This window comes from Drosophila arizonae, chromosome X (assembly GCF_054131065.1).
Source record: "Drosophila arizonae isolate 15081-1271.41 chromosome X, UAZ_ARI_1.0, whole genome shotgun sequence".
NCBI lineage: Eukaryota > Metazoa > Arthropoda > Insecta > Diptera > Drosophilidae > Drosophila > Drosophila arizonae.
The window spans coordinates 4,696,972-4,719,865 of NC_142927.1; the positions used below are offsets into that span (position 1 = coordinate 4,696,972).

The window sequence follows — 22,894 nt, forward strand, 5'->3', positions numbered from 1 at the left end:
GAGCGAGCTGGCTATATAATCATTCAAATATTGTCGATTTGAGTGTACGAAAAAAAAGGTTGTGATTCTGGCCAGTACAATGGGAAGACGGGTTTACTGAATATAAGCTGGCCAAATTGGCACAATATTTATGCATAGGTCGTATCACGAATATAATAAGACGCCAATAACATTTTATTAACAGTGCGCTGTCCAACAACAGAGCTTCCAATTGCTAGAATAGTGTTGAAGGTATTACTCAAGTTGGCAGCACGCTCCTCACTTTACTCACGGTACTCAGTGAGAGAGAGACAAGTATAGCTGCTGCTGTACATGGTCCCCTGAGTTGATGAGAGAGAATGAGATGGCATGAAGGTCTCTTGTCTTCAAGAGAGAGAAGAACAGAACTATAGAAGCACAGCAATGACAGAATGGAACTTGTTAATAAATATGGAAAATACTTCATGATCAGACTTTGACATGATATTTAAGATCCTATTAAGGAGTTAAATTATTATATATGTCAAAGAATCAATTCCAAGGAATCAGCATAATTTATGCACCATTTTCATTTATTAACCCATTTCTATTTAAACATATCTACTCTTCATTTAACCATATATATGTTTGATATATTTTCAATGTATTTATTTGAATTTATTATCAGCTAACGATTTATGTTCAAGAAAAAGGTAAACTTTTTTCCAAATGCCGCACGTGTCTGCTGCCCGCTGCTTGCTCTACTTCAGCATCATCATCGTCATCAACATCATCCTCATCATCATTATTATCATTGTCTTGTTCTAGTTGGACACTTTGCAGTTTCCAATTTCATATTCATAATTTTAATAACATAAAAATTTATCATGACTTTCGCTTTCGCTCAAATGTTCCGAAAATAACGGAACTTTGGCACGTTTGCACAGCCGACGATTCCCAAACGTGTCACGCCCACTTTCTCAGACCATGATGAGCTGAACTGGAACTGGAAATGAAAAAGTATATATATGTATGTGTACATGCATAAATGAATATGAATATATCTATATTTGAAAACAGTTCCACTATATCTCTGGCTTTTCCTTGATAGTTGGCTTTTCCAAGTGATTTGCTGGGTGGGCGTGGCTGTGCTATTCTAACTATTGATGTGAGGCGATGGATGCCAAAGAGTTGAGGCTGCAAAGTCTCGAAAAATTTCAATTGCTGTTGTAGCAAACAGAGCAAAAAAAGAAGAAGATGAAGAAAAAGAAAAACAAATTTTGCATTTTCGCCTTCAGCTGTTTTTGCCTGCTGCGTGGGTGTGTGTTGAGGTGTGTTTGTACCCCCTGTGTATAACGGCGTGTGTTATGTTTGTGTGGCTAGGTGTGTAATGCGTGTGTGTGTGTGTGTGTGTGTGTGTGAATTGTGTTTTTGCCTTTGAGCTTCTGTTAGTGGCATTTGCTTTCAATACTCTCACACTCACACACACAATCACACACACACACAGAGACACACCTCTACACCTTCTTTTTTAATTTACTAAACATGCCACGCCTCCAGCATCATAGGCACGCCCCTTTAGCAATTGCCAGCTGCATAGCACATGGCCGCTCACCTCACCTCATTTTCCACTCAAGTGAAACCGACTGAAAGCTGCCAATAATTTTCACTCCTGAATATATGCAAATCATTTTAACCCATCAAATTGCCAGTTCTCGGAAATATTTTAGACATTTGCTAGCATTCACACACAAACACACACACATATACACACACACACACCTCATTGGCATCTACTATCCTTACATCTGTATCTATAATGGAATCTATCTGGCAACGCCGTGTGTCCATGAATTTCGATGGAAATCATCTGAAGCGAACAACAAAAGTGACCTTGAAGCGTCTCTAAGCCCAAGCCTAAGTATACTAACGACTTGACTGAATTCTGAAGATAGAGATAGAGAGAGAAAAAACCGAGAATCAGACAGGCAGAAGTAAACAGAGAGAGAGAGAGAGAGAGAAAGAGCGAGAGAGAGAGAGAGAGAGAGAGAGCGAATAACAAAAGTGACCTTGAAGCGTCTCTAAGCCCAAGCCTAAGTGTACTAACGACTTGACTGAATTCTGAAGATAGAGAGAGAGAGAGAAAAAACCGAGAATCAGACAGGCAGAAGTAAACAGAGAGAGAGAGAGAGAGAGAGAGAGAGAGAGAGAGAGAGAGAGAGAGAGAGCGAGAAAGAGAGAGAGCGAGAGAGAGAGAGAGAGAAAACATAGAGAGAGATATCGAAAGAGACCAGAGGCTCATTCAGTTTTCCCCCACAACATTCCCTAACTTTCGTTTGCTCGCTGTCTCTGTGTTTCTCTCTCTTTCAATATCTCTCTCTCTCTCGATCTCTCTCTCTCTTTCTCTCTCACTCTGTCAGCGCCTTATTTCTTCACTCTTCTCTCTCGCTTTTTCTCTTATTTCCCTTTTATCTCATTCTCACGCTCTGTCTATTTTCTTCTCACATTTTTAAAAGCCTTAGGGTCTTCTCTCTGTCTCCCCTTCTCTATGTCTTTCGCTCTCTCTCTCTCTCTCCCTCTCTCTCTTTGCCTCCCGTTCTCTTTGTCTTTCGTACTCTCTCTTTCTCTCTTTCTTCATCTCTGCCTTCCGTTCAATCTCCCTTGTCTCCCTCTCTTTTTTCAGCAATTTCATCACCATCTATTCGTATATTTTTCCTTATGCAACTTTAATCTAGTACAGGGCATACATTTATTATTAATCCACTAAACTCATTCACTGCCACACCTCCGCCGCCTCCTGCTGCCAGCTGCAAATGCAGCGCGTCGTAAATTCATTGGACTGAATCGCTGAACAGTTTCTAATTGCATTGCTGGAACAGCAGCTCGCGGGGCTTTGTCTTGTCAGTTATCCTGCGGCTGTAGCCGGTTATTTCCTGTGATGCTGGCATTTTAATGTTAAGCCCCTTACCCACACACACACACACAGAACCAACCTGTGCTCTACTCGCGCCCTTTGCCTTACTCCCCCTCTCTCTCCCACTGTTTGTCTGCTGCTCGCCCTTACGCTGGCATCTAAGTCCTGTTTTCATTAACTGTTTGGCTTTCAGTTAACTGCTGATGCAGGATTTGCCAATCAGCATCAGTTCACTTGCTCAGCGTGCTCTCGTGCCTTTGTTGAACTGCCACTCCTGCTCCTACTCCTGCTCCTGCTCCTGCCCCTGCTGCAGACTCCTCGCTGCCCAGGCGTCGTATAAACACACACAAATTACCGCAAATTTGCAAATTTCGTGCAAAAAGAATGAAATTCACTGCATATGTATGCGATATATATCTATATATATACTTATATATATATGCATATTTGTGTGTGTGTGTGTGACTCGCACATTTTCTGGCAATATGCTGCTATATCGATGCCTGCCTACCAGCCTGCCGGAAGGACATTGCAAAACATTGCGATAAAAATCCATTTAGATGCGCAAATAAGCAAAAATCAACAAGGAAATTGACTTTGATGAGAGACGACAAAGCCAGACAGCAAACACGACGCACGACACACACATACAGTCACACGCACACACACACATAGAGTCACATATGCCTAGACACGCCTGCGCCCCTCGCATAAATGATGACTTATTATTTCATTTTTTCATTTTTTTTTTTTTTTTTGGCATCTAAAATACACGAAAAATTCAATTGTTTCTATTTTCAAGCTCTACCTTGCTCGCTCTATCTCTATCTCTCTCTAGCACTCACTTTTTTTGTATGTCTGTCTCTTTCTTGGCAGCTGTCAAAATGGTGTTCAATTTTTTCCATGTTTAAATCATCGCAGCAATTATAACGCTGCTGCCTCTCTCACTCACACACTCTCTCCCTCTCTCTCTCTCTCTCTCTCTATCTCTTTCCCTTTCCCTCTACAACGCCCCAGCTGTCAAAATTTTTGTAAAAATTTCGGCAACGCCTTTAAATATTTATTGACATTCGCAGCAATTAAAATATCCCCATTTAAACCTTAACCTTTCTCTACCTCCGTCTCTCCAGCTCTTTACTTTTCTTTGCCCCTTCTCTCTGCCTTTTTCTAACAACTTCTAACCCGAAAAAGGTACATGGCCTGCAGGACTTGGCTGCCCCTGACCCAGCGCCTTGTTAATCCCATTTCGGTTGCGTTTACATTACGTTTTTGGTCAACTCGAAAATCGGCCCGAAACTAGCCCCAAGAACAACAAAGGGGACTAACACATATACATACATATACTTGCAATTCCAATTAAAATATCTATAGATCTATGAAAACATATTCATTTAGATTATAAACACAATTGAAAATGCGGCTTTTTGCGGTTACAAGTCCCGGATATTTTTCACGTGACAAGCAAATTCAGTTGCGTCGTCCGTGTTAAGTCCTTCTTGGGTTTCCTTCTTCTTTGGCCGACAATCGAACTTGAATTCAAATGGGTTTCCCTTTAAAGGTCTCACTGAGTGAGTGAGTGCGTACGAGAGAGAAAGAGAGAGAGAGAGAGAAAGACACTACAATGAAATTGCAATAAAACATAATTGATGTGAGTTTGATGTGGGACGTTCGCAACGGACCGTCTAGACGAGCTTACTAAAGCTTGAAGTTTGAGCTCTTATTTCGGTTGAATCCATTCAATTCATCTGATTGGCGGATCTGTTAGAAGCTCTTCAATTCCTACAAATCCGGCTTGAGATTTTAGTGTAAGACCCGAACGGCTGACTATACTCCTTCAATTAAAGTCGTGCACTCCATACCATTAAAATTTATTTATAATTTCTTAGATTATTCTGATGCAATGGAAAGCCCAATGAATATTTCAACGTTTGTCTGTTATCGATAACCAAATCAGCTGCTGTAAGTTATTATTAATAACAGTCTCCTCTGGTCCACCTAGACTGTTAACTAACATTGGTTGTGTTAACTTTGCTTAACATAAGTTGTTTTAACATTGCTTAATGAAAATGCTGTTAGCTTAGCCAACTCGAATGAACCAACAAGCGCATCTAGTTATTGGAAGAGTCATAGATTTCTCATGTAGCTTAAGCTTTGCTCAAGGCTAAGGAACAAAATTTGGATTACTTTTAGTTCTGTCAACTGATGGAATCTTATATACCTTATCTTATCAAATTAAGTGCTCATGCCTCACGCTTGTCAGCTGAAAGTTTCTAAAAAATGTTGATCAATATTTCATGCTTAAGCAATCTCTCTGAGTTGGTGATTCTTTAAAAAGTAAAGTAAAAATAAGTACACATATATGCACATATATATATACATCTATATGTGTATGTATATATATAGTCCCATATCTGTTTCATCTATAGATTTTCATTACTCAAATTTTGGCTTCAGCCTTACATGCTCTAACGGTAAACGGCATTCAGCTGCATCATTTCATGCAGCACAACTCAATTATGTGTGTGTGTGTGTGCTTGTCTGTTGCTTTTGTGTGTGCACAGCGAGTGGCCGAAGCGACGTTCATGGAAACTTCATTTATGTAAAGCTTTTAATTTGTTGGCAGCACACACACAAGAAAGAGAAGAAGATAGAGAGAGACAGAAGACAGTGAAAGAGAAAGAGAAGGCGAGAACGGAACGATGAAGCAGCTGCACCAAAAATGTCAACCAAGCAAAGTCGTGTTCATGTGTGTGATGTATGTGTGTGTGTGTGTGTGTGTGTGTGTGTGTGTTTGTTGCTGTTGTTGTTGCGGTTGTTGTTGTGTGTGTTTTGGTTAGAAAGGGAAGGTGAACGAGAGTTGGCCAGCTGCAAACTCTCTAAATTCATTTAATCAACACAAAGCGCTTAATCTCGCAAAATGTATGGCAGACACACACACCTACACACACACACACAGACAGTGCACACCCACACTCACACACACACGTGCGCAACCAGGTAAAGAACGTGATTACGCGCGTATCAATCAAATTTGTCGCTCTAAATATGTGTTTATACATACATACACACACATGTGGGTGTGTGGATGTGTGGGTGTGTGTGGGTGTGTGTGTGTTTTCATACACGTGCTACCCACGCACAATGGAGCAAATCAATGTTATTTGAAGCATAACTAAATAGCTTCAAAATCGAATGACAAAATATTATCTGCGCATGCCAGGCACAAGTCCAGTTAGATGAACACTGAAAGAAAGGCACATGTTGTTGATACATATCTATGCATATACAGTCGAGTCTCGATTCATACTCCGGTAAATCGAAAATCGCGATAAATCGAAGAAAAATCGATCCTATTGAAAGAAATTCGTTCTCCATAATTCTCGATAATTTGAATTTCTGTGTAAATTGAAAAAAAAAACTGATCCCCTTGCCATTTCGAACTATCGGAACTCTACTGTAGTTATCAATATATATCTACATAATATATCTATATCAATATATTCTCTTAAAACAATGAAAAGTTACTGTTAAGCCACTGTTAGGTTAACAGCACTTGCATATGTTCGGCCGTCCAATGTAAAACAAGCAGTTAATAATCTAAGCTGAACAAACAAGAGTTTTACTATTTTCGATAACAATATTTCAGCATTTGTAGATGTTATCGATAATTAGAAACAATTAAAATATTCCTCAGGATATGCCATTTAATTGTAATGACTGTTATTTCCGCTGACAGCCAAGTTTTCTGTATGTACGTATATGAGCATATGCACATTGAGCTGCTCTGTGGTATTTGTCCCACTGTGCAGCTATGTGTAAAATTAATCAATTAGAATCGCATTGTGAGTCTGTTCGAATGCAAATTGCTCTGTTTTGTGAAATAATTGGACAAATTTGACATGTCTTGGGTGAAATGAGGTATATGATTTATCGATGTGCTATACATACGATTACTAATAGCTAGCAATCGCAATTCATCGATTATGGATTTTATATGCAATTCGCCTGGAATGACATCGAAAAGGGGCAAGATGGATAATTAAGATGTAAACTTGGTGAATTTTAAATATTTCTGATTAAATTTGCAGTATTTTGAGATAAATACTGAAAAAATACTGCAATACTTAAATGCCAAGCGACACTTGTTTATACCCTGCTCATTATTTATTTACGTTAGTCTTACAAGTCTTGAAAGAAACTATAATTCATAATTCATATAATACTTACTGTGATTACCTTAAGCCTTACCTTAAGCTACTTTGATTAATTACAAAAACTCTGAGACTCGAAATTATCTATGAGTCAAAAAAAAAAAAAAAAAAAAAAAAAAAAAAAAAAAAAAAAAAATGCATGCGCAAGTGTTGAGAAAGTTTGTGACATTTTTGAAAAAGGCAATTTGGCAAATTTGAAAACTCACGCAATATTCGCATTCGAAAATGGAAAATGGAAAAACGGAAATGACACACGCATAGGCTGAACGGAACTAGCGAGAACTGTCCGGCCATAGCTTGGCTCGCAATGGCCAAAGACAAGTTTCAATTAAGTGCAGAGAGAGAGAGAGAGAGAGAGAGAGAGAGAGAAATGCACTATCGCACTGTGTGTGTGTGTGTGTGCTAACTACGTTCGTATTGCCAATTGCTGCTAGATCCAAGTTGATTCATTTTGATTTGGCTCAGCTGCCAGGCAATGGCAGCTTACACACCTCACAGTTTCACTCACCCTCCCTCCTTCCCTCTCTCTCTCTCTCTCTGTCTCTCTCCCACTCTTTGCTTGTTATTGTTGTTGTTGTATAGTGGCTCTTGGCCATCAATTTGCACATTTTTTACCTGCCTGAGTGCCGTTAGCATGCGGTGTGTGTGCGTGTGCCCTGCTATACACTCTCAGTCTTTACACGTGTGTTTGTGTGTGTGTGTGCGTGTGCATGTGCGCCTGCCTCTGGCTGCAGTGTTTTCTACTTTTGCTTTATTTGCATTTGCCGCAAGCGTTTTTTTTTTTTTTTTTTTTTTTTTTTTTGTGGCCCACTAAGTTTGTTCTACGCCAACCCTCAACCTTCCCCTTCCCCTTCCCCCGCTGTCGCTGCCCAGTGCGCTGTTAAAATGAGTTTTTCGCTGACCGAAAGCATTCAACAGCAGCAACAACAAGCAACAAATAATGCATAAAGCGCTATGCAATTATTAACTCGGGCCACCCGACGTATACGGAACGCAACGTCTGTGGCTTTTCAGCCTTTTCAGGCTCTTTGCCATTTCCGTTGCCTACTTTCGAGCGCGTCTTCAGCTAATTATAGCCTAACATTAACCGCACGCAAGCAAATGCATCAATATTTAAATAGAACTTGAAATTGACAAATCGCACCAAGTTTACAAACAGACAAACAAATTATAATGGACACACATACATATATGTGTATATATAGATGTTGGTCTGTTATACATCTTTTTTAATTGGCTGAAATATTTAGTGAGGTATTTGTCAGGCAACCTAATCTATATGAAATCAACGAAGTTACAAACTATGGACGATAATCGGCATACACAGATTAGTAGGGAATACATAGTCACGGTGTATATAATAGATATAAGGCATAGGTTCATATGTGATAGATCTCAAATCAACTCTGGGTGCACCTCTTGAGTATGGGGGCATCTGAGTCCAAGAGATCTTTCCACTGCATTAACTAGACGTCTGGTCAGGCTCTTTGGCATCTAGTCTATCGAGATAGTTCGCATATTAGCGATATATGCGAAGGCATATGGAAGATAATGTAAATGGGAAACATGGCTAAGGGTTAGAAACAGTTAGAGGAGCTGAGCAGCTATTGGGCCTTACAGCAAGCGCCTAGATCTATATATCTACCATATATCTATACAACTCCCTTGAGACTTCTTACCAATTGCAGACATTGCTCCGTCATCAGCAAATATTACTCGATTGACCTTTCGGTTCAGCCAGGCTAATTGCTGCAGGCCACTGGGCAATGCAGTGCGGTCAAGTGTCATATGCCTCTCTCTCTCGCTCTGTGTGTATGTGTGTGTTGGCTTGGCTAAAATGTTTGCGGCCAGTGGCTAATTGGCAACAAGTGGGCAGGCAGCAGCAATCTTAGCTAACAACGAAGGAACAAGACCCTAAGCTAGACCATCAATTAAACAATTAACCCCATGAACTCAGTCAAGCAACTGGCCACTCCCCTCACCCGCACCGCCCTTCGCCAGCCCCCTCCTGTCATTGGCCAAATCAAGCAGTTGTATAAGACCAAAACGTAAGCAGGCAACATAAATCAATGCAATAGGCTATGAATAAAAAAGGAGGCGTGGCCCGGAATGAAAACAAAAGACAACAAAAAAAAAACGAAAACAAAATATGGCCATTAATTAGGCGAGTGTAGACGGCTTCATTTCACGCCCAAAACGAAATGCAGTAAAAATGTTAGAGTGTGTGTGTGTGTGTGTGTGTGTGTGTGTGTGTGTGTGTGTGTGTGTGTGTGTGTGTGTGTGTGTGTGTGTGTGTGTGTCATACTCCAAACGAAGGCTCAATGAAAGCGCAGGCATAAAAAAAAAAGGAAAAACAATAATAATATTATAAAAGGGACAAGACAACAACAACAACAAAATGTGTTGTTGATTATAGCCACATTATGTATACAAGTTGCTTATATCAATTGTTGTTGTTGCTGTTGTTGTTGTTGTTGTTGGCCTGTTGCTGCTGCTGCGGCGGCTGACTTCTGTCCATACTAATGACTCCACCTCCTTAGGCTGCGCTAATTAATTAATTGATTGTAATTAATTATTTAACGCAATGTTATTCGTCGTCTTTTTACAGTTGTTGTGTTGCCCTTTTATCTGTCCCTCTGTCTCTGTGTCTGTTTTGTTCTCTGTTTGTTTCCTTGCACACACACACACACACACACACACACGCGCACACACATAGATTAAATATGCATGTTTAACAAAACAGAACACGCAGCAAGCATCAAATGAAAAATCCTTGACAAAACAAATTGACAGGCAAACGTCTTTGTGGCTGCACAACTATTAAATACCCTGTAGAAGATGTTGACAAAATTATGCGCAAATAAAGTGCAAAGCAAAAGAAGAAGCACGGAATGATTATTGTCAATATACGAGTTGAATTAAAGTCCGTTTGATTGAGAGAAGAATTGATTGAATGATGATAGATGATTAAATGATGCTGAGTGGCATTTAATTATGTTGAATAATGGGAAATTGTAGCAATAAATACAGGTAAATGTTAGTTAGTTAGAGTGAATAATGATGAGTCCACTTCATTAGTTAAGGTATCCTAATAAATGCGCTATAGAGTTTGAGACAAAAGTTGCAATAAAACTATATTTAAAAAAAATAAATAAATAAATAACAAAATAAATGATGAGTGATAAAAAGTAATAGGAAATAATTAGAAATTATAATAATAAATATTGTTAAATCATGATGAATGATGGTAAATGATGATGCATGGTGGTTAATGATGTTGAGTGATGGGATATTGTAAGAAATGATTTACATATATATTAAAGAATATTAATTAAAGATGACAAATGATGATAATAATAATCATATGTAGATGATAATCAAAAATATTTCTGAATTATGTTAAATTAACAGGTAATTTTAATAATTAATAATACTAATGATAATGAATGATGATAATGAATAATGAAATATAAAAAATAATTATAGTAAATAATAGTAAAATATGATGAGTGATGATAAATGATAATAAAGGGTAATCAATGATGGTCAATGATAAATGTTAATGAATGATGAAACGTAACGAGGAACGATGATAATGAACAATAACAAAAGATAAGTGGAAAATTATAAATTACGAAGAGTAATGTTAAATGATGATAAATTATGCTAATTAATGGGAATAATGATAGCACGAGCTAATGAATGATTATAAACGACAATGATGATGATGAATGAAGACAGAGATAAATGTAAATAGCAATGACTGAAATAAGTATTACTAACAAGTACATAAATATGTGGAAGATCTTACTCAGAACCACAAATGGACGCTAGAACCAAAGGAAACAATCAGAAAAACAAAGATCATGGGGATTACGATTTTGCTTCTATTCGGAGTAACTGCAAAGGAAAGAAATAAATGTGGATAAATGAGGGATAGCTCCTTATGCTCGACGCACTTTTCAGGTATTTCATGTGGACATGAAATCATTAAAAATCTATCATGCGAATGAAGAGTGTCCTTCCGGATGAGACAAAGCGAAGGCAGAGTCCCGACTAGAAACACGAACGCAGCCAATCAAATGGAAACAGCAAACCATTAGATAAAATCGTATTATGGCTATAAAAATGGGCGTCACTCGAACAAATACTGCATGTGGGCGCGGCTAATGGGTTAGGGACAATGGATGCTGCGGTGCCTTAAGCCACCAACTGATTAATGGCCAGCCGGAATTAGGGCCCAAGACAAGGGGGAAGAGCCGAAGGCGAATGAGGCGAAGCAGCAAGGATTTGAATGGATGTGAAGTGTATTAGTCCGAAAGGGCAGTATAAAAATAATGAGAAGCACTGTGCGAAGAGCATGTGAAGGATAAAACGAAGAAACGCTAGAATTGAGGTACAACCACCATTAGGTTAATGAGGAGCAGAAGAAGGAGAGAAGAGAGAGAGGAGAGAGCTGAAGAGGGCTGTATTAAGTAAAATGCTGTGATGAATATAGAGATAAACAGGCGCCAGAGCAAGTGCAGAGAATTGAATGAGGCAGAAGAAAGATAAAGTCCAAATACTGCATTAAAGACATTAAGAACTAAACAGGAAGCCAACGTCTATGGGGGGGAGTTTGAGTAGGAGTTGATGAAGTGGACGTCGAAGCATAGGCTAGACTGCATACTCAATTGCAATGTACAACAATTGCTGCACGTGCATGTGTGTGTGTGCCTGTGTGCGTGTGTGCGTATGTGTGTGTGTGTGCCTGTGTGCGTGCTGATATGCTAGCCACCTCCTTTTCCAGGCCAGGCTATTGGTTCTTCATACCACGGTCCAATGCCTCAGCTCCCCTGTAGCCTCTCCTCCGGGACTCGCTCGCTGGCTCTACCACAGCTTGAACTATTCACTAAAGTTTTGTATGTGTGTGTGCGCGTGTGTGTGTGTTTGTTTCCTTCCTTCCATTTCAATTTGGCGATACCTGGATGTCCGTTCTAATGGCACTGCCTCTACCGCTTCCTCCAGGTGTCGCCTTTTCTTCGAGCCTCAGCCGCCCTCCGCATATTTTTGTTAGCACTCCCCACCAGAGATGTCCAAAATCTCGCCATGCTTATGATATACGCGCGGTTCCATTGCCAGCATATGATTATTTGTCCACCAATATTTTCCTGAACTCACCTTCCTTATGCCTGCGTAACGCCCATAGCTCTTTCTCTCTCTCTCTCTCTCTCTCTCTCTCTCTCTCTCTCTCTGCCTGAAATGACTCGATCCCTGCATGCTTTTGTCCAGATCCTTGAACGCATTCCGGCAATTGTCCCAGTCTTTTCGGAATGCGTTCAGTCGCTAGATGGCGCAAATACTTTGGTTTGGTATCGATGTGTGTGTGCATGCGTGTGTGTGCATGTGTGTGGGTATCTCTGACATTGCCGCAATTACTTTGATTGGTTATCAAGGCTGCACTGGGTCTCATTAATGCACGGAATTTCGCATGTAATTGAGACAATGTGGGCAACAAAAGAATTCGTCAGAGCGAGACAGAGATGGAGTGTGCGAGAGAGAGAGAGAGAGGGGGGAGAGAAAGAGGGAGACCTTGCCTGTTGCTTTCAATTGAGCAGTTGTCATTTCGGATGGCCGCAGCAATCTTTCATGCCACAAGCACAAACGATGCATCAATGCATGCGGCCAAGATATGCGAATGCAATATGTAAATGGCAGGAGCCGCGACCACGCCCACAGCGTGCCACAGCCAACGGCGGGCGTGGAATGCAACATAATTGACAGTTAATATGTTGCAGCTGCCGCCGGAAAAATGAGAGATGCAAAATGTGAAGTGCAGAATGCGAATTGCGCCGAGGTCAGGTGGGAAATGCGAAACTCATCCTTCATATTGGCATGCACTTGACGGGGAGGGTGGGGTGGAGTGGCCGCACACAAAGGAACGATATCGATAAACAAAGGCTCTTCCCCACAAAAGTTTAATTCAATTTAAAATTCGAGACGCCGACTTTGGCCCGAAGTTCGGCCACGTTTGCTGTGGTGCTGCATAAAAAGTTGAGCATATTCATAAACCTGCATGCAACATGCGGCGTGCGGCATGCGGCATGTACGGCCCGTGACACGAATAATAATTGTGCAGCTGATTTCATTTGCGTTTCTTTTGTTTCCCTTCCTGCTGCTTCTCTCATCCCAAAAGGGATGCACTCCCTACAATTTGCTTGAGAGGCTGAAGTCTAATCTAGTTGAGAACTGTAAGCAACTGGTCGAGATAAATGGAAGCTTATTAGCCCATGAAGTCAGTGGAAATTCGTGAAAAGTAATATGTGAAATAATATGTGAAAGTAAAAAGTTCACATGCTAAAAAAAAATCAAGCTAATAAAAAACACTTTGGGTACTGTATGAAGTAGAATTTAGGAATTGAATTTTTTTTTTTTTTTTTTTTTCCTAGTCCTAGTCTTATATATAATTCAACAACTGAATTTTTTTTTTTTTTTTTTTTTTTTATTAGCAAATTCCTAGTCATATACGTATAACTAACCACAGTACTTTATATGTACCTTTAGTAATGGGAAAAATCATAGATATCTGATGCATCTAATACAAACGTGTTCAGGCCCTATCAAGGCTTAAACACGAGCTTTGTTCTTTGCTTGTTTCAGAATTCTTGGGCAGATTATATATATTATATATACTGTATACTGTATATACAGTCGAGTCTCGATAATTTGAGCCCCGCTACATCGAAAATCGAGATAAATCAAAAAAATTCTATCCCCTTGAAAAAAAATCGTTCTCGATAATTCTGGATAATTTGAATTTCTGTCTAAATCGATAAAAATCTGCCATTTCGAATTATCGGAACTCAACTGTATATGTAAAATATATACATACATATACATACCATCAATTATATATGTATATTATATATTTATATGTTGAGTTAATTAAGCACTCGAAGCAGCTAGAAGCCGAGTCTCTGGACAACAAATTTTGCTTGAACAAAGCTCTCTTGTGGTCTCAACTTATATAAATATATATGTCTATGTATATATATATATTCATATTCAAGGTGTTTGCGGCTTACTACTGCACTGCTCTCATCACATTAATTTAATTATTAATATTTGCATAGAGCATCAAGTGAATTTTAACTATTTGCCATTAGCTTTGATGAAATTCTTAGAACATTTTTATTTTGTTGTTGGAGCTATTTTTATTTTTGCGGAATTCGAACGCTGGGCTGGGTGCGGGAGTGGAGGGTCGCGTGGTGCTGCTGCGGTCCAAATAGAAATGCGCTGAGAACTGTGCTTAATTAAAAATTGTAAGTGGCAGTAAATTAATTATAAAACGCAGCCCGCAAAGTGTTTGGCTTGCAGCGGCAGCAGCGGCAGCAGCGACAGCTCCACATGTGGGCGTTGTCGACCACAAGGCATGGCCAAGCACAGGTGTGGAGCTTCGCAGTTAGCAAAGTCTCTCTCTCTCTCTCTCTCTCTCTCTCTCAGATACACGCACTTAACTCCTTCTCCCTCTTTTGCGGTAGCTGTCAGCATTTTAAATTTCTTTGTGCATCAAAAGCAGCTATGTTAATCAAATTTAAATTCCTGATTATGTTTGCGCCCATTTAAGCAGGCCAGCTATGCTGAGCGATGGGCGGCGCATGGCTGGTAGGCGTGGCTGCTCTCAATATGACATCTCAGAGCTACTATGTTGATCCAGTTGCCAAAGGCCGAGCATTCCACATAATTTCAACTGAAACTTGTCAGTGGAATCTGAATGAATGCCAACACACACATATGTACATACACTCGCCCATCCACACACACCCACACACACATGTGAAATCCGAACTAATTGTCATTTGCAACTAACTGAAAACAACTATTTAAAAACAATTTCATTGCAAATAAAGTTAATATAGAGGATAAACTGCGCATGCAGCAAAGTCATTAGAGGAAACAGTGTTGGCAAATTTCAGTTAATGCAAGTTTGAGTGGCTCCACCAGTTGGCAGTGTTTGACAATGGGATTACCCGGAACTCTGGGCAGAGCTGCCGCTTGAAACATTTAATTTGTGTGCTGTGCTGCAGACAAATTATGATCGCAGTTAGCTAAATGGTGTGTTTAGAATCCCTAGTTAAATGAGCAGAATAAAAAATATCGATTTTGATCGATTTAACTGTATATCGATTTTGAGATACAACAAGTAAATGGAATGAGTTATCGTCAGACTTTTATACATAAATAGGAAAATTTTAATCTGTTGTGGATTCGTACGATTCTATGGAAGGACGGACGGTCGGACAGACGGACAAACGAATGGTTAATTCAGCTGATCAAGAATATATATACTCTATAGACTATACTCATAGGCTCACATGTATCCTTCAGTCACGCCTCCTTCTACCAGACCTCTTTCGTTCACCCCTCTTTCTCTCATGTTTACTCCTACTACTGCCTCCTGCTGTTATCCTTGCCTTTATCACGCCTCCTTCTGACAGTCCACATTGTACCAATTCTACTCGAACCACGCCTCCTTCCTTCTCTCACACCTTCTTTTGCCACCCCTCCTTCTCTCACACCTCCTCCTCTCACACCTCCTCCTCTCACACCTCCTTCCGCCCCACCTTCATACGCACCTCCTTTTTCCACCCCTCCTTCTCTCACACCTCCTTCCGTCACCCCTCTTTCTCTCGCACCTCCTTCTTTCACATCTCCTCTTGCCACCCCTTCTTCTCTAACACCTTCTTCCCTCACACCTCTTTCTCTCACACCTACTTTTTCCACCCCTCCTTCATACGCACCTCCTTTTGCCACCCCTCCTTCTCTCACACCTCCTTCTCTCACACCTCCTTCTCTCACACCTCCTTCCGTCACCTCTCCTTCTACCAATCTTCAATCAACAATTATGCTAAAAGTTCTCTCCGCATTTCAATACCCTGTAAAAAAATCCTTATGGAAAACCAATTCATTTGACCCCCACTTAAACGAATTTTTCGTGCACAATTCCAGCGAAATTGAAGTAAAACGAAACGAAATGAAACGCAATGGAATTCCAGCTGCAAATAGTTTTGTCAACTGGCCAGTGTTGCATAGCGCAATTCGCTGACCGCAAGTGTTGCCAGATGGTTGCGAGTGTGCGGTGTGCGGTGTGTGGTGGCCGCTGCTCGATTGTCGCGCTGCTGCATTTTGTGGCAATTGTCAGCGAATTTTGCAAGTCAGTCTAGGTTTTCCCTGCCCCTTTCTCTCTCTATTTCCGTCTCTCTCTCTCTCTCTCTCATTTTTTTGGTTACTATTCATCAGCCACAGATCGACAGCTCAGCGAGTGCGGCGCACCTGTGTCACATGGACACACACCTGGCGTTGTTGTAGTTTTTGTTGTTGTTGTTGTTGCTTTTTAGCTGCTTCGTCAGGTCGGTGAAGCGTGCGGCCGATTGAAAATTTAATTTCCCGCCCATGGCAGAAGCGCATGCAGCGACCTAAACTACAAGCTGTTAGCCTGGGTGCCACGCCCAGCCGCCCAGCTTCCCAGTTGCCCAGTTGTTTTTTTTTTTTTTTTTTTTTTGTTTATGGTACGGCCAATGTATTTCCGCCATTTCAGCGTTTGCTCTGTTCCGTTTTCACTTTTCACTGGAGTTCGATTTGGTTACGCTCTCTCTGTCTCTGTATATCTCCCCCTCTCCCTCTCGCTGCCTCTCCGTCGCGCTGTCTCTCTGTTAGCTGAGTTTGTCTGTCGTTTGGCCTTGTTTATGGCTCTTCATTTGCAATAATCCAAATTGCCATGGCTACCACCAGTCGGTCCAACTACCCCAACTGTATTTCCTGTTTCAATTTGCTGATTTATTTATTGCCTCAGCCGACAGCAGCAACAACAACAGCAACATGAACAGAAGCAACCGGCGACAACAGCAACAGACAGACCTACACAGCCGCCCACTTGACTGATTTCCGTATTCTTGAAATGAGAAGAAAAAAAATCCAAATGATATATGTATATATGTATTTGTGTCGATTTTATATCTATATTAGTATCTGTACCTGTATCTGTACATGTACCTGTATCTGTGTCTATCTAATTTGAGCTCCATCCGCTTTTGAATTCACCCTCTTCAGGTCTCTCCAATCGGCCATTGGGCCCGCCACATCGCAAGAGCAGTCTACCAAAGCATCAGGAGGTGAAGCGTCGCTTCCTGCAAATTTGTGATACCAATTTTTCGGATGAGGTTAAGGCGGCCTTACGTCTGCCGGCGTTCGATTCATACGAATGGGGCGATGCGGATGTCATACACCTAATGCAGACCATGTTCCTTGAGCTCGGCTTCGTTGAGAAGTTCAGCATACCCGTCGACACGCTGCGCGAGTGGCTCTACGAGGTCTACAAGCACTACAACGAGGTGCCATTTCACAATTTTCGACACTGCTTCTGTGTTGCCCAAATGGTAAGTGTATTAGATATCGGCTAAGTGTATGTTTATGTTTGTAATAGGTGCGAATAGATCGGGTAGCTCAAGTAAGAGTTATTTGCTTAGTGAATAGCCTAACATCTCTAAGCTGCATCTATTTAAAGCGTAGCTCTTAACCCTTAAAGATGTGCCAAGGAGGTAAGACTTGATATCGATTTTAATCGATTTGTAGGACAATTTAAAAAGTTATCGATAAGCTGCATGTGCTATACAAGAATTTAGCACTATGTAGAGTCACTTATATATTTCCGTCTACCTCGCTGACAATGCCTTAAAGGTCTTAAGTGTTTCAGAAAGCAAAGAATCAAGTGTTGGATAATGCTTGTAAAAAGTCTATTTAAGGCGTAGCTCTTAACCCTTAAAGATGTGCCAAGGAGGTAAGACTTGATATCGATTTTAATCGATTTGTAGGACAATTTAAAAAGTTATCGATAAGCTGCATGTGCTATACAAGAATTTAGCACTATGTAGAGTCACTTATATATTTCCGTCTACCTCGCTGACAATGCCTTAAAGGTCTTAAGTGTTTCAGAAAGCAAAGAATCAAGTGTTGGATAATGCTTGTAAAAAGTCTATTTAAGGCGTAGCTCTTAACCCTTAAAGATGTGCCAAGGAGGTAAGACTTGATATCGATTTTAATCGATTTGTAGGACAATTTAAAAAGTTATCGATAAGCTGCATGTGCTATACCAGAATTTAGCACTATGTAGAGTCACTTATATATTTCCGTCTACCTCGCTGACAATGCTTTAAAGGTCTGAAGTGTTGCAGAAAGCAAAGAATCAAGTGTTGGATAATGCTTGTAAAAAGTTTTCTATAATCTCATTCATTATGAACTTTAATCTAAATTGATTCTATGTAAAGTCTAAATCTATTTAGCTTTCTCTCAGATAGTTCATATATAAATAAATAATAGCTCATCCCATGTCTGCACAGTATTGCAAAGGAATTTGTATGCAAAATAAGAAATTTCCGAATGCAAACTTAATAGTTTCATTTAAGCATTTGCTCTTACTCTAAATACCTGGCGCTGTCTCTGCCTCTGCCTCTGCCTTTGCCTTGTTATCTGTCAGTTGATGTATTCAAGCCTTAAATGCAGCTTAACTATTTATAATAACAGAAATGCAAATGTCCTTTGGTTATCCCTGCACACATGGCCCGCACAGACTGCTCAGCGCCTCAAATTGAATTCAATTGTAAATTGTATTGAAGAGATGCTTGCTAAATACATTGAAATATGAATAGTTCTCCACAAGAGCATGTAGATATATATGTATGTATGCATGTATGTGGGAAAAGAATGCCTCAGCTGCATGCAATCAATATTTGTTATCTCTCTCTCTATGCGTGTGCTTGTGTGTGTGTATACCAGTTTGTATGCAGCTGAACAATGGACGCCGCGTTGTATGCAACAGAAAACGCCAAAGGCCGACTGAGTGTGTCTGGCTGTGTGTGTGTGTGTAAGAAAAGGCCTATTTATAGCTACCAGAACAAACACACGCACACACACACAGACATATTTATATGTATGTATATATACATACACTCACACACACACAGCACATAAAAATAGCAACAACTGAAGAGCCAAAGAAATGGACGCGCCAAATGTTGTTCACTCCTCGCTGCAACAGCAACAACAAGAGCAACAGCAACAACAACGAGCAGCAGCAGAGCAACAACAACTGGCAGACAGACAAACAAGCTGACTGGCCACTAACCGAAAAAAAGCACTCGTCAAGCATTTGGACCAAGCGCAACACAACAGCAAAGAAAAAAAAAAACATGAAAATAAAAAATTAAAAAGCAGGAAACAAACATTCAATCAGGCCTAGCCGACGCTCAGATGTCCTACATATATATATGTAGCAAAAAATTATATGATGCAAATTTGAAAAACAGTGTGGGTAAACGACAAATGGCAAATAAATTATATGATACAAATCTATATATGTCTTATAAGTTTTAGAAAACAGTGCTGGTAAACGGCAGAAGACAAAGAAATTATGTTATACAAATGTATATATGTATGACTTATAAGTTATGGAAAACAGTGTTGGTAAACGACAGAAGACAAATAAATTATATGATACATATTTGTCGGAGAATGACTGTAGATATCGATTGGTAATATCGATAGTTATATGCTGTGAGTGGCAATCAGGATTACTAAACTTCTCGATTGCTGAGTGTAGTCCGTGTCACGTAGTGTTATGAGGTGGCAACGTGTAGTATTGCCAGATTGTCAGAAGACGACTCGGGGCAGATGACTTGCATTTGAAAATATGAACACACGTACACAGAATTTACGCAGCTCCAGCGTTAAGAAGAATATGTCGGCAAGGGCTGATAGAAAAGTGACGACTATTCCATCCGATGATGAAATAGTTAACTACGAACATGATAACGAAGACCCGACATATTTATGTGTCATAAGTTTTGAGAAAAAAGCAGTGTTGGTAAACGAAAAAAGACAAAGAAAGTATATGATACAAATTTATATATATCTTGTAAGTTTTGAAAAACAGTGTTGGTAAACAACAACAATAGCATTTAGTGCACAGCAATGCCAAGGCCAACGTATTATATATTTCTTTAGCTATATGTATATCCCTCTGTATATACATACTTTGCATACTTAATAGTCCAGCCGCAAGACCCCATCTTAGTGTATATTAACAGCGCTAACCAGAGGCTAGCGAATTGCAAATTCTGTTGGCCAAAATTCACAAAACACAAAAACAAAAATGAATAAAGAAAAAGAAATGAAAACAAGAAAACGAAGGCGACCCACTTAGATGCTCAAGTGCCAACGAAGCATTTTGCGAGCCGAGTTTTTAACCTAAATTTTTACCAAATGAAACTTTCACTCTTTATACATACACATATAGTAGATATGTATGTATGTATATATATAAAAATATATGCATATAGTTTATTTTGCTGTTCGTTTGGGGCAACGATGAATTATTAATTTGCTGTTGTTAGTTGGCATCTTGAAGCTGCTTGGCCTCCAGAACTGGACCGTAGAGCACCTTAAAGGTGCAAAAAACGCTAGCCGAATTTATCGATAAATATCATTAGAGACATACAATTACAGAGCATTTGATATTATACTCGAAATAGTTTATAGATTAATCAAAGCGTGGTGGAAGACGAATTAAAAATTTTAAAATAGTGTTGGTAAGCGTCCATTGGAAAATAGTTGAAATAATAATGGCAAACAATTAATTTAATTATATATAGTGTTGTTAGTTGGGTATGTTTTAAGCTAATGTTGCTAAACGTTTCAACTTAATTGACTTTCTTATAGCTGCTACAAATCTTATAGCTAAATGGTAACTTATATAGTGTTGAAAGACGTTTTTATTAAAGTTTTATTCACAAACTAGAATTCGGTGTTCCTAAACATTAATGCAAAAATTTAACATTTAGTGTTGGTAAACTGTTGAAGAATTCATCGATATTCAATAAAGCTATAGTGTAGATAAACGATCAGCTTAGGCAAGGAATTCTACTGCCCCTCAAGAAAATGTAGTATTGGTTAACGCATTGAAACTGTATGAGATAATGTTGGTATACATCAAGACAATATACGTATACCAAATTGGCAATACGATTGTGTTCAGTGTTGGAAAACGTTGCAGTGTGAAGTGAAACTAAAGTTAAGAAAATAAAACTTGCAGCTTTAACCAGGCTTTACTGTACTGTATATACATGCGTGCTATGTGCCGTGTGGCCTTTGGCTTTATAACAAGCAAACGGAAAACTTAAAAAAATGAAAAGAAAACAACAACAAGAAAGAAAGAAAAAGAAAAGAAAAAAAACATTTCAACTTTTGACAACAAAAGCGCCCCGAAAAAATAAGGGAAAAGTGGAAAATTTATGGAATACGGAACGGAAAAGCGAAGAGCTGAAAGAGAATTGGAGATGAATATGGCCCCGGGGCAGCAAGGTTGCACGCAAGGCAAGCTGCAATTGTTTCACATGTGGCATGCCGCAAGCTTCTGCCACAAAATGCGCTCCCAGACTCAAGTTGAAAGCAGCTCACAGTTCACAGTTCACAATTTTTTCGCAACTTGCCGCCTGCATCTTGCATTTTCACTGTTTGCTGCCAAATAGTTTCGCTAAGGTAAAAACATACAGCGAACGCATGAGTCGTGTCGAGTCACGTCGAGTCGAGTCGCGTCGCGTCTCTCTAGCTCTTTACAATTCAGGCGCTCGGCTTTTTAGGTGGCCACACAAAGGACAACAATTGTTATTATTATTTCCATTGCTATTGTTGCTGTTGTTCTCGTTGCTGTTGCTGTTGCTGCCGGCACAACAGTGGCTGCGCGCATTGAGCATGCGATATCGATAGGCGATAAGCAATCGATTATTTAAATAACATTTGTGCTGTAGGCTGGCGGTAGGCTTATGCTACAGCAAATGCTGAATGCTTGCGGCTCGCACTGCCGCAAATGCGGCAATCATATGCACTGATGGGCCACAAGATACCCTAGGCAAGTATTTACCATATAAGAATTTGTCTAACAGGGTTGTCAAAAGTATATAAAAATATCAATATATCGTTTTTTTTCTATGAAAATATATTTATATCGGAATATATTTGTTGTCTAAATATCGAATATATTTTAAAGATATTTTTTATGTATTTGAGTGTTAAAAGAACCTAGCGTAAAATATAAAAATGGAATATGGTAAAAACGAATTATTCTGACTTAAAAATTGGAACATGCAAATGTAGTGTAGTGTGTCTTAAAGTAATAAAAACAAGAGCCTAGCACATCAGATATGGCGTCGCATATGAAAATAAACACTATGATAGTTTTAAGTACCGAATACTGGAGCTATACCGTTATAAATCATATAAATAAAAAATACTTATTCTTATTATTCTTTTTTTTTTTTTTGGCACGGATGATGAATTTATTGTGGGAAACCAGTTATTAAAAATCTAAATATTTTGATATATCGGTATTTTTAAAGTTGCATATCAAATATCATATTGATATTTTTCAAAACATAAAATATCATCGGTACGATATTTTTAAAATATTTGACAACCCTATAATCTAGGCACTCAGCAACTGCTGCAAGTCATCGGCACTGATATACCACAAGTTACCCTCTAAGCTTGGCTCTCTAATTGCACATTTCAATATACCAGCTATTGCTTAGCCAATATACCCAATGTAGTGCAATACCCTAGCTTTTATTGAGCTACAATCTGCTCATAATGCATACAAATACATTGCATAGGCGGTTTTTGTGAGTCCTCTCGGCATATGACACTTAATCTAAAACTCCTTGATCTACGCTGTGCGGCCTCAATGGCTTAACTTGTGGGGCAGCTCTCGTTGTCTAAACTA

At 39.5% G+C, this 22,894-nt stretch overlaps 1 protein-coding gene across 1 annotated transcript in view; it reads left to right on the forward strand.

The window, feature by feature from the left end:
- Nucleotides 1–22,894, forward strand: part of Pde9 (phosphodiesterase 9) — a 129,803-nt gene that overhangs the window by 84,793 nt on the left and 22,116 nt on the right. Inside the window, exon 4 of the mRNA XM_089475898.1 lies at nucleotides 17,173–17,498. Within this exon, the coding sequence (XP_089332024.1) occupies nucleotides 17,173–17,498 (326 nt within the window). The remainder of the gene's footprint in view (nucleotides 1–17,172; nucleotides 17,499–22,894) is intronic.